The following is a 13,577-nucleotide window of genomic DNA, read 5'->3' as shown; positions in this document are numbered from 1 at the left end:
CGGAGATCGAATACTAAAACTCTGATAGCCAAAATGGAGAAGGATTTCTTCAAGAATATTGTAAAACCAGTAAGGCTGTTGTCTGACAACAGCTCACAGTTTACTGTGAATGATTGGAACATGTTCATTAATGACCAGGGTGTGCAACATATCCATGTATCCGGCTACCACCTGGTGAGCAACCCACGTGAACGCTATATGCGGGAAGTAGGACATTTATGTAGGATGTATGCCAGCAATCGTCATTCCAAGTGGGTGGAGTACGTGAGTGCGTTTGAGGATGTACTCAAAAGCATAAAGAGTAAGGATACGGGGTACTCACCTTTGGAAGTCATGACTGGGGTGAAACCAAAGTTCCTACTCACAGACATGGTAAAATTCCTGCTCGAAAAGCTGAATTGGCTGCTGAAAGAGAGCAGGCAGTAACGGCATGCATTAAAAAGTTAGCCACTCAAAGGTAAAGGTGACACGATGGGTGATACAAACCGATGAAGTGCAAAGTGGGGGACAAAGTGCTTGTACGCAAAAAAGAGCGTTCGAGCAAAGTGGACGGGGAGATTAAGAAATTATTTGAGTTATACTATGGACCATTTGTTGTGCAGAGTACCCTCACCTAAATGCATACCATTTAAAATACCCTGTCTCAGGAAAATCTTTAGGTCTAAGAAACGTGGCAGAGTTGAGGCTCTACATAGAGAAAGGGGAGAAATGAAAAGCTGTTCTAATTTGTAATTAGTGGTAGTAATTTTGGAGGGACGATTTTGTATGTTTTACTTGGGGATTCACTGGTAATTTGTTAGTTTATTGTGGCACTGTACGTGTGCAAGAGGGGGAAGTTTAGGCACTGAGGGTGCGTGGAGGTCTGTGACCTTGTGGATTAAGTAAAATATGTGTTGATTTATGCTTTGTATAAGAATGTGGCAAAGAATTTAGTGGTCAATTTGAAGGGTATTAAAATTGTAATTGTATGTGGATGCATATTTTGGTGCGGGGAAGTAGGAAGGTTTTATTAAAGTCAATTAAATAGAACTTGTGGGAATTTGAGCTTACTGTGATTCAGTCGTTTACGATTTGACTTTATTCCTAAAGTATCTTTTTCCGCTGGTGGGAATCTTTAGCAAGGATCTTGGATGGGTTTGGGAAATGGTTGTTGACATGTTTCTACTTTTGGTTTTCGCTGTAGACAGATATGTCACGATAAACGGTGGGGCTCGGAATTCAGAGGCAGACATGATTTCTGCGAGGCACTTTGTCAAAAGACTGATGCGAGTTGATCAATACTTCGTGCTAAAATCCGTGTGAGCATGTGTAGTGCGATGGAAGAATTAGTGCAAGAAGGTGCCTTGTCCAAGAAATTGTTTAACCATAACTGAAATGCAGGCATTCATTTAATATGCAGTTTCGTTCATAATTTTTGTTAGTTTAAGTTTATTTCGAAATTCATGCTGCTCACATACCACTACAAAAATTTTGTAAACACCATTGGCCTGGCATTTTAACCATTTAATTCTGTCCTTTGTAATTTGTTTTATATGTACTTGTATGAACTGAAGGGTGTTACTTCTGAACAATCTGGCAAGTCAGAATGTTAATATAAGTGGACGTGTGTGAGATAACAGGTAAGTTGTGGCACCCTGCAAATGTTCTAAGTTCAGAGTTGGCATGGCCGGACGGGCAGCTCTGCAAGCCAGGGCTTGTCAGCAACCACATGGTGCTGAACAGTAGCGGGAGCAAGTGGGGTAGCACCAGCACGTGGTCCAGACTGACCGCGTGGCTGGGAATTGCATGTTGGTGCTGTGACGAGGAATGTTCTTTGTGTCAATGAAGGAGACTTGTATGCCAGGAGTGCCAAAGATGGCGGACTTTGTGAAATCATAATGGCAGACATTTCACAGTTCATCTAGAAATTAATAATAGCCAGAGGAATCATGATACCTTAAAAAGAAACCTGTACATTGCCATTATTTTCATGATGATTCTGATGGTGTAATCAGATTTTCAATATCTCTATTAGTTTAAATTTAGTAACCGACTGTAAATTATACAAGTAACACCCAGCAATGAGTTTCCAAAATCTAAATGGTTCATCTGATTTTGCTGACTGACATGTCTTTAGAAAGCTATTAATGTGAACCTAAGTTGGTATAAATTACAGGCATGTAACTTTAATAGTACACGAGTTATTGGAGGTCAAAGTGGGCGATTACTATTGATCACGTCAGGCAATAAGTACTCCACAGTTACACAAAAAAACGGTAGCAGCGTGCTTATAAATATATTTATTCATCAATGTCTTTGTTTATATCCGATATATACTATTCATGAAGAAAGCACAGAGACATTAGGCTACTGGCCTACTTTTGTTTATATTCCTGTGATATATGTTTTCTTAAATCTGTATATGTATTTAATTGTGTGTGTTAGAGCGTGTTTAAGGTTCAGCTGTAGGAATATTTATTTAATTTCAAGTTATTTAAATGTAAATCCAGTATTTTTTATTTGTTTCAATATGTTTATGGGTGTGCAGTGGCTTGGTGACATTGTGGGAGTGCTCGAGCCAATCACAGCGCTCGTTACTACAATAGGCGACTACCGAAGTCAATGGCGAGACTGGATGGAAGTGGGGGAGGAGGATTGGGTGCACACAGGACACGAGGAGTACTGGACAGGAAAGTACTACAGATGGGCACAGGAAATACTTTGAGAGTGTTGAGCAGTTTGCACATGGTCGCGGGAGATAGAAATATTTCATAGTGGCGACTTGTGCACTTGTGGCATTTCCATGGCTTCTGCAGTGAAGACGTAGTATGTGTTTAGAAGTGAATATCTCACGAACTATGTTGTTGCTCGTAACTAATTATGTTAAGTAGGAATATACTGTATCCCTGTTGTTCAACTTATATTTTAATTGCTGGGCCATCAACACCAATAAGTGTTTTGCAGTAATAAATGGCATTCTTAAAGGTACTTCTGCTATCATACTCATCATTTAAAGTCGTTAAAATAGTTTCTGCAGATTTTATTTAATTGTAGTCTTTCTTTCATAAATTTCTATGTTACATTCAAAATTCATATTTGCTGAGTGATATGAACCTTCGACCATTCGATTCATGCGTGTATTCATATTGTATACTGTAGACTCAGCAGTATTTGGCACGTAATGCGGCATCTATGAATCCCAGCCCCTAGACAATGAAATCAGCCACAACTTTTAATATTTCTACTCTGAGTCAGAGTAGGTAGTTGAGAGACACATTTTTTTATTTGAAAGCACGCAATTGCGGGCTCGTCCAGGATTTTTGTCCTGCAAAGTGGTAATTCCTTTCCTCTCTGTTGTTCAGCATACTATGCAAAGTATAAAAACCTTTGCAAAACCAGTAAAGATTTCTGTAGAGTGTACCTCTCACAAAACACAGTGTGAGATTTATGAAGTTAATACCAGGCACATACTATTTCATGAATCATTGGGGTTCTTGGAAGCTTCTGTTGTATAGTTAACACTATGTTCATATATTCACTGTTCCTTTTTCCCATCTACTTGTCTACTAGCTTCTTCTAAAGCACTGCTAAAAAAAAATAAAAAGATAAGAAAGTACAAATTAACGTCACTCACCTCCTGTTGTGCAAAGTCAATTAAATTCTGTAGATCTGCATCCTCCCTGTAGGTGTGAATTATTTTATCTGTAAAAGATTCTTCCAAAACAGACTGCATGGTGTGAGGGAATACAAAACCCATGATGGCAATCGCCATTTCTAGAAGGAAAAAGACGAGTAGACACAGGGAGTACTGAAAAATGAATGAACAAGAAAATATTAATTTCCCGTGTGTCTAACTCAGCAGTAAGACATGATTCAAATATTCTGACATTCATGCTATGCAAGTCTTCAATAATCTTAAAGTATGCTTCAAATATAATTTTCAATATTTTAAACTTTATTCTTCTTTATCTTTATATCAATGACATGATCATATTACACAAGATGTACCCCATATTTTTTATAGAAAATATAGGACTAACTAGGTGTTCAACTGAGGTATGAAAAAGTGAGGAACAACTACTGTACAAGAATAACTATCATCATCTTGGCATTCACTGGTATTATACAGAAAAAACAATGGAAACACAAATCAGAATGGTTGAATCAGCTAACAAACTGAAATCCTTTTTATGTTGAGCCACGGCAGCTTTCATTTTGGCGGCACAGCATTCTGCTCACGCGACTAACTACTTGGGTTGCCCATCAAACATCGCGAGCTAGGGTCTTTGGTTGAGGCATGTGTTTAGCGGGTCATGGTAGTCAGTTGGCCCGAGGACAGGTGGCTGGAAAGTAGTTGCTTTTGGAAGCCTCTACCTGTCCGGTATGGGCCTCAAGAAGCCATGAATGATTAAATTGGTTGGAGGCAAGCCTTGCTTGCTTACTTACTTAAGGATTGGTAGTGGCAAGTTGTGGTAAGAGCTGCCGACATCACATGCAACCTCATCAGCAAGTTCCCAGCCTACTTAAATTTTACAGCACCTCGAAGACTGCCTGTATGGGTTGGAGGCAATAACACCCAGGGCTGGAATCCTGGAAGTCATGGCTGCTTCACATCTGAGTGGAGTTAAATGTTGTTTTCTATTTGTTTGGGGTGCTTGATATTGCGAGGCCACATCAGTGCTGATATGAAATTGGACCTGTTATATTAACGTGCCTCCGAGTGCTTGTGTGTATCATCATTGGTCAGCGTTAACAGATGTCAATTTGTTGTTCTGGGCCATATTCCATGTGAGTATTCTCTGTTAAAAATTGAATTGATAAAATTAATTCTGTAACATAATCTGTGTTGGAAGCAAAGCCACTCTTTGTAGATGAGTATGTCTTAATCATTGCATCAGCAGGCACAGAGATTTCGTCTTCTAACTTACAAATAATTTTAAGCAGTATTGCACTTGAAACTTGTACGTGTAGTCACTTTCAAAATAATAATTCACTGAGATTTCCTACATTTTGGGCATTCTTGTCAGTAGCCTTATTTGCACAGATTACTGTTCCTTCTGATGTGTGTTGGCAGGGTAGCTTTAGCAGCAGATGACGCGTTCCTGTTCCCTGGGCCTAGAGCAGAGACATGTTTGCTAATCGTCACATGATGTCTGGGTTGGCTGGCAATTTGGTACCTCTACCACCCACGTCGTGGTGGCTCAAGCAAAGTGAAGTTGATTGATGTGTGCCACGGCAGTGTTTTGCCGATTAATCAGGGACCGTTAGTCTGTCCTATCTGGTGAATACAGTAACCTCTTGAGGTTTAAAGTGCATTCTGCAAGCCTTAAATTCTTCCTCACTATACCAGCTCTTTAACTACTCATTTAAACCTTGCACCCTTGGTGGTGGTGGCAGCGGCAGCCTGCACCCCCCCCCCCCCCCCCTGCCCAGCTTTGTCTGCGATAGCTCACTTTTTCAGGGTGGTATAAATGTTGCTCCACAGTGCATACTATTTGCCCAGCATAAGATCATCCACAGTGACAGTGTATCTTGTACACTCCAGGCATTTGAACGCTAAATCATTCTCATGAGCTGTTGTATTTTTGCTGGGGGCCTTTACACACATGAAATGTTGTATCTGTTCAAGAGCTGGCTAATCTTTCCCAACACTGTGCCACAGGAAGGAAAAAAATTCCTTGCTCTCTTTTTCGATGGTGTTTTTCCATTGTGTCTTATGAGAAGATACCTGTGATATGTCTTAATGATTGCAGTCCTTTTCCAGGAAGATTCTCCAGTGGTAGCTTAGTTCTAGTGGCAGGTTTTTGGCATCTGAGAAATTTAGCATGATGTATGTGGGTGTTCAGAATCGCGCGTTTTTGTTCCAGATAGTAGTGGCTAAGAGCGTGCTGTAATATTACATTTTATTATGACAATAACTGTATCAGATACTATACTGCATTGTAGGACCAAAGACATTACTCCTTGCATAAGAAAAGTGAACATTATCATTGTGTTAGCTCTGTTGTTGAATGTAATGATAAGGACTCTGATTTTGTTCTTACTCTGATAAAGATAGAGGGAACTTATAATTGTGAATATAATGTACTACAACTCAATAGTAAAAGTTAAATTCAAGGAAGAAATAAATGGGTGCTCATCTCTGATAAATAACTAAGTGAGACTTAAACATAAATATTACTCTCTCTAGTCATTCTAATTACTATAGAAAGTTTCAGCTACATTACATCGACATGGAGTTTGAGAGATGCTGGGGAGATAGGTGAATTAACCTGCAAATAAGCAACTTTCAATATACTCAAAGAGCACACAACAAGAAATCTGCCACAGCTCTTTACCGACATCTTATGACAGAACACGCACAAGGTGATTTTAGTTTCAATGTGCATTTCAATATACCATTTGAAAACTAAGAATTTATGCTAATCTTGTCTACAAAACCATAAAATACACTAAAAATAACAATATAATGTAGATATACCAAGATTAATGAGAAAGACAACAGGGCTCCTAAAACAGTCATCACTGGAAGAGGCTGTTATTACCAACCTGCTCCTGCAGGTGCCGAGACCACCTATGCTTCATGGGCTACCTAAGCTCTACAAAACCTGTTCACATCTTCATACCATTGTAAATCCCACTGGATCACCAACTTCTACACTGGCAAAACATCTGGCCAGCCTCCTTACACGGTATGTGTGTTGCTGTGTGCATCTCATGAGAAACACCTACAATTTTATCAACAGAATTTAGTACTTACATCTTGAGGAAGGTGATATAATGGTCAACTTTGATGTGTTTTCCCTATTTACGTGTGTTCCTGGAATATTGTGTAGATCACCTCTCCCAATTCCTTGACAGTACAATTGTGGGACTGTTTAAGCACACACTGACATCATTGTATTTTCTTTATGGTGAGCTAGAATTTCAGTGTGGCAATGGGAAGTCTGTTAGCTCCATGTGTAGCCAACCTTTTCATGAAGAAATCTGAAGACATCATCTTCAACCTAGCTCCAACAAAGCCAAATTGCTTTCATTGATATGTTGACTACACATTTATCATCTCATGTAAAGAACTAGAACTCTTATAACACCTGAATAGCATTCAAAACTACATCATTTCACAAAAAAAAAACAATGTCACCTAACCATGGAGTCTACAGAAACATATACACATGGATCAGTATTTGCATGCTCTCAGCCACCACCATCCGGCACAAAAATGTGTTGTTCTGAACACCCTCATCCATCATGCTAAAGTCATCTCAGATGCCAAAAACCTGTCAATAGAACTAAGACACTTCTGAAGAGTCTTTTGCGAAAATGGCAAACTTCAATGCCAAGTATTGCAGGCTACTCCTGCCAAGATGTGCAAGAAATTGCCACTGAAAAAGACAGCAAGAAACTTGCATTTTTGCCTTTCTGTGACAGAATGTTGGGAAGAGTAGCTGTCTCCTGAAGGCATGCAACATTTCATCAGTGTTCAGGCCCCCAGCAAAAACACAACAGCACATGAGGCCTGTGAAGGATGATCCAGGGCTCAGAATGCCTGGAGTTCACAAGATACCAAATCAATGTGCCTGCTACTATGTCAAGCAAACAGTATGCATTATGGAGCAACAATTTTGCTATGCTGAAAAATGAGCCATTGTAAAACATGTTGTAGAAAATGTACACTGGATTATATTCATCTGTCATTATGGGGGCAAATGGATTTGGAAATAGTATTATAAAAGAATCTACAGAAACAAAAATATCTCCACCAAGATCAGTAGTTTGCAGCTTAGCACAATCCGGGACCCAGCCATTGCAACATTGAAGCAGCCACATTGGACATGGGATGAAACATTACAACATTGGGCAAAGAAGCGAGCACCAATAATGTCACAGCCTGCAGCATGACTACATAATGGAAAGACCACAGTGACACAGCAGTCATTTACCAACTATATTCAAGGAGAGCTCGGTCAAAAGCTTGTCACATTCACTTTATGTGGCTGGAAGCTCAAGAAGATTTTATTAATATTGTTTCTTAGGTTATCCCCCCCCCCCCCCTTTCTCGTTCATCCAGCTGTCTTGGGACACAATTCTGACCTATATCTATGAGCTATTGAAAGATCACGGAGAAAAATGGTTCCAAATGCTTTTTGTGCTATGTGAAGGCCATGGCAGAATGTGTTACCAACTTACTCAAGATGTTTGAGGGTATACTTGGTAGGTTTGTGTAATTCAATTGCTCACAAGTATAATTAGCATAACACCTCCACTGGATCTATACCATCACAAGATTAAGAGACAGAACTGCAGATAGAAACTGCTTCCAAATATTGTTGACAATGGTTGGAATATTAGAATACTTATCAAATGCACACACAGTAAAAAAAAATAAATAAATAAAAAATTAAAAAAAAAACAGATGCACTGCAATGGAATTATTCGAATGGGACAGAAATATGTAAATGCAACCTACATGTACAGGCAAACAAATGAGTGCAGTTTCAGAAAAACAGGATGACTTATTCAAGAGAGAGAGCTTCACAAATCAGTAATGCATTGGTCCAACTCTGGTCTTTATGCAAGCAGTTATTCGACTTGGCAATGACTGATGGATTTGTTGGATGTCCTTTTGAGGGATATTGTGGCACATTATATCATCAAAATCACAAGCTGTTTGGAGAATACTGCACATAATGCTCCAAATGTTTCAAATGGTTCAAATGGCTCTGAGCACTATGGGACTCAACTGCTGTGGTCATAAGTCCCCTAGAACTTAGAACTACTTAAACCTAACTAACCTAAGGACAGCACACAGCACCCAGCCATCACGAGGCAGAGAAAATCCCTGACCCCGCCGGGAATCGAACCCGGGAACCCGGACGTGGGAAGCGAGAACGCTACCGCACGACCTCCAAATGTTTCATGAAGACAATTTTACTCCAGTCAATGAGACGCCAGGCTGAATGTGCCCAACACCACTGCCAACAGGTTTGTTGGTGCACAGATGTCAATGGCAGTCAGCACATGGGGTGCCGTGAGGTCAGCCCTCTTCTGTGAGGTGCATATTAATGGTTCTTGTGGTCACTGAAGCACCAATTGCATGAGAGATCAATGATAATGATGAATGTGCTCCAAGTGCTTTTGTGATGACTGCTCAGTCCTCACATTCTGTCATCTCTCTAGGTTGCCACTTTCTTCTTGATACTGTGTCCAACAGTGGTTCACCCATTCCAGTCAACTTTGTTGAAGAATGGCATTACTCCTATTCAAATGTCAAGCAATTTGCTGATTCCTCCAATCAGCATTTCTGAGCATAGCTACATCATGTCCCAAATGCTGACATCAGCATATATTGTCCATGTGCCTGTCTGTGAGGCATAGTTACTGTCTAACAGAATGAAATTCACAAAGACTATGCCCTGGTATCGACATGTCCACTGTTTACTATCCTTGCCAGCTACATGGCGGAATTGCGCTGCAGCATCGCACACTCATCCATCGAACATCAAAGTTTATAATTTTGCTTTTCTTGTCAATACCTGTAAAAATATAAATTTGTGACCAATTTGCATAACTCCTTCATAATGTCACTTTTTTTGCCATTTATTGTGTCAACATCCATTTGCCAATAAAACTAAGTGACCACTGCAGTGAAAATCTGCATTTGGTACACCATATTGAGCCCTGTGTACACTGTTACTCTCAGTATATTTCTTCACCTCCCATCAACCTGCTATACCCACCCCCTCCCCTTGCATCTTCAGTTTTGTTTAGATAATTATCAATGCTACAAACAGTTAGAAATTTTCCCTTATGTGAGACTTTGTGTACAAGACAATGTGCTGATTTAATGTTCTAGATTTGCATACTTTACTGTTCTCATCGCTTCTGTGTAATCTTTCAATTGTAAAAATACCTGTTTGTATTGTGAAATCTAGAACACTCTTGAGTGCTGCGACAAACTAGTACTGTTATCGTTAATTGTAGTCAAACTAAACTGTACTGTTTTAAAACACTTTCAGGACAGTAGGCCTACCTTCATTCAAAACAATCATTCTCTTATTTCATTGTATAATTACAATGAGAAATCATCCAGTTTTGAGAATTTTCAGACAGTTACAAAACTACATTATGTAATCTAGCTTTGCTAGCCCATGAAGGGTAGGTGGTGTCGGCACCTGCTGGGGGAGGTTCTTACTAACAGTCTCTTCTAATGATGACTGTTGTTGGAGCCCTGTGGTCCTCCTCATTATTCTTGATGTATCTGTATGATCTTAGTCACACCATCTGGTACAAAAATATGATGTTCTGAACATCTTCGGCCATTGTGCCAAAAGTCACCACAGACACCAAAAACCTACCACCAGAACTAAGAAACCTTTGATGAATCTTCCTGGAAAATGGCTACAATAAGTCGTAAAATAAACATATAAAGAAAGTTGTCCATCTTTGCACCAACTTCAAATTTTATCGACAACTGATAAATTTATGCAGCTTTTTTATTTTATTTTATAAGACAACTGCACCATCTGCAGAAAGTCTGTGGTTACCATGAATATTGTCTAGTAGGTCCTTAACACACAATACACACGGCATGGGGCCCAACACTTCCCTGAGCCGCAACTTAAGTTACTTCCTTATACATCAATGAACCTGTCTGAGATAACACTTTTATTGTGTCCTCCCCACCAAGAAATTCTCAATCCAGTCAAGTCACAAATCTCACTTGGTACCCTACAAGATCATACTTTCATAATAAACGTTGTGTAGTAATGAATCTAATCCCTTTTAGAAGTCAAGAAAGACTGCATCCATCTGACTGCTTTGATCCACGATTTTCAAGATGTCATGTGAGAAAAACGTGAGTTGGGATTCACATGATCAATATTTTCAGAATCCATACTGGTCTGCACGAAGGAGGTCATTCTGTTTGATATATCTCGTCACATTGTTGGGAACAAAAGACTATATCAGATGAACTTTGTACTCAAAGAAATTATGTTGTGGACTGTCACATGAATTTAAGTGAAGTGATTGAGAAAACTCACAAAATTTTTAATACAGGAGGCAGGATGGGTAATTGATCCCATATCTCCAGAGTGCAAGTTTCTTGTTCACCTCATTCAGATATATGGTAATAACACTTACAGAAACATTTATCTTTCATCTTTAAACAATGAAACATTTCCACCTTGACACATGAAACTACATTTTCTCTCATGTTAATTTGTCATACTAACAAGTAATCCTTGGGACCAACTTATTCACATCCCCAATAAGTGAGAAGGAAACTGAACACAGCCTGTACTAATGATAGATATTAACATACAAGTTCTTAACATTTGGGCACTCCAAATTACATGCCACAAAACAGAAGGAAAAAATTGCAACAAATAAGCCTATAAGTGGGGAGTTCTTGCTATAACATAGGGTGAAAAGTTTAATGACTGACCAATACGTTAAAAATTAAAGAAACAATCCTGTTGCAGAAATACTTGTCCTACATTAATAAACTAATGGAGATTCCTACCTTCACGTGTTTTGTTTAATACTTCATGTATTCATTCTATGTTTAATTTTCTTCCTCTCTAAGACTAAAGACCAGGGTCGCACACCCAACTGACAACCAAATTAGAAACAAAAACATAACACTGGAATGGAGAAGGCAGGGGAAGGGCCTAGCAATCACTGTAATTGATTTAAGGCAACCACATCTAACATGTTGATGGACGTTTTAGATCCACTTCTCCCATATATGACTCCAGTGTGCTAACATCAATACACTCAGTGCTAAACCTGTCTAGTTAAAAAGAAGTGGTTTCCTTGATAGACTCAAATAGGGTGCAACAACAATGCAGGAAGGAATTTGTAACTATCTTCAGTCCAAAGACTGGTCTAAAAAAGCTCTTCATGCTAGGCTATCCCAGACACCTGTTCATCTCTGAATTAATACTGCAGCCTATAGCCATTTCAAACTGCTTACTGTATTCATCTCTTGTTATCCCTCTACAATTTTTAACTTCCATACTTCCCTCCACTACTAAACTGATGAGTCCTTTATATATTTATAAAATCTAGCCGGTTGTAACTTCAGTGTTTTCAAGGAAATCAGATTCAGAATCTCCATAATTACTGCATGCTGCTATGTAGAAACGAGTACCCTTCTCACGATGATTATCACGAACAAGGGCTTCAGTGACAGTTAAGAGAATTCTGGCAGATCGTGCACGATACTTTTGCATAATTCCAAAGATAAATTGCGGCTCTATACCGAAACAAAAATATATCTTGCCATCTCTGCGTATATTCGTAATACAGCCCCCCCCCCCCTTTTTGATGCTTTATGCTGGATGTAAAGGTACTATTAAAGACAGTAGATTCTAGTGTATGTTGCCATGTTTACAGCTACACAAAACCTTCCAAGTGCACAAAATTTTTGGTTGTATGTAACACAAAGACACGCAGATACACCGCCGAAGAAACAAATTTATACACTGTAGTGTACTTACGAATTTTAAAAGGCAAGTATTCTCCCGTAGAGCTCCAACACACCCAGCAAAGCTCACTATGAAAATGACTCCGCCAGCGATGACCATAACAAGAGATATATTTAAAACAACATCGTATATTGTTTCAACTTTAATAAGACCTGTTGCTTGCCATTTATCAACAAAGGCGTACAGACCAACTCCAATCAAAAGACCTCCAAAAAGCTGAAAAAATGATACTGGTGTACAAATTGCATTTTTGAAATTTCCATGCAAGCAGAAAAAAAAACATTATCGAAAATGCAGCTGAATTTTATTTGTTAACTGCCTTACCCAAAAAACGAAATTCAGTAAGAATATCATGTACTTCACGCACGAACTAACGTAAGTGAAGTTGTTTCTCGTCCTGCGTCTGTGCATTTTGTTAGATTAGAAGAAACCTACTTGCGTTTAGGAATGACACATAATGAGTAAGTCAAACAATTTCACAGCATTTGACGAGAACAAACAAATCAAGACAGACTCTTCTAACTTGACAGGATGTTGCCTCCCACTGTTCCGATGACACATAACAAAACCAGCGATACTAACATTACAAGCTGTTGCTATCGTAGAGTTTTCCAACTCCGTGGTTACTGTCAAAGACAACTCGCGGCAACAGTACAGCTTACTTTTAGGAGTTTGATGAGCGCGAACTGGGTATCCATTCGGGGACGATGAAAGAAGATCCGACTACTCGTTTTATAGTTTCGAAAATGGCCTGTCCCATGCCATTGTTTTCGGTGTAGTATCGTCAGTCATAATTCACGAGAATTAACTTCATAACAATGGTGTCTCATGGGGGCAGTGATAATGAACTCTGTTCCAGTGTGGTAGTCAGTGCTAGTAACAAATTAAGGATAAACAACTGAATGTTGATTGTCAATTATCATGGAGTGAATATTATGCATAAGGATACTGGCAAAACGAATGTCATCAGAATATTATAATCATAGGGTTGTATCATGCCAGTGTCTTAACAGAGACATGCTGTTGCTACATACACCCAATTCTTACATAAGAGCACCCATAATGAGGGGCCGCACCCCCTCCCTCTTAGGCATGTGGGAACTC

At 39.2% G+C, this 13,577-nt stretch overlaps 1 protein-coding gene across 1 annotated transcript in view; it reads right to left on the bottom strand.

The window, feature by feature from the left end:
• LOC126175347 (tetraspanin-33-like) overlaps positions 1–13,051 on the bottom strand; it is a 77,096-nt gene extending 64,045 nt beyond the window's left edge. The window contains exons 1-3 of the mRNA XM_049922076.1: positions 12,798–13,051; positions 12,486–12,689; positions 3,614–3,787 (exon numbers count right to left, since the gene is read on the bottom strand). Coding sequence (XP_049778033.1) covers positions 3,614–3,787; positions 12,486–12,689; positions 12,798–12,884 — 465 coding nt within the window. The 5' untranslated portion in view covers positions 12,885–13,051. The remainder of the gene's footprint in view (positions 1–3,613; positions 3,788–12,485; positions 12,690–12,797) is intronic.
• Between the last annotated feature and the right edge of the window lie 526 nt (positions 13,052–13,577).

The sequence above is a fragment of the Schistocerca cancellata genome, chromosome 3, assembly GCF_023864275.1.
Source record: "Schistocerca cancellata isolate TAMUIC-IGC-003103 chromosome 3, iqSchCanc2.1, whole genome shotgun sequence".
NCBI classification, from domain to species: domain Eukaryota; kingdom Metazoa; phylum Arthropoda; class Insecta; order Orthoptera; family Acrididae; genus Schistocerca; species Schistocerca cancellata.
The sequence above is the reverse complement of the archived record's forward strand: the minus strand, read 5'-3'. Positions and strand labels throughout refer to the sequence as shown.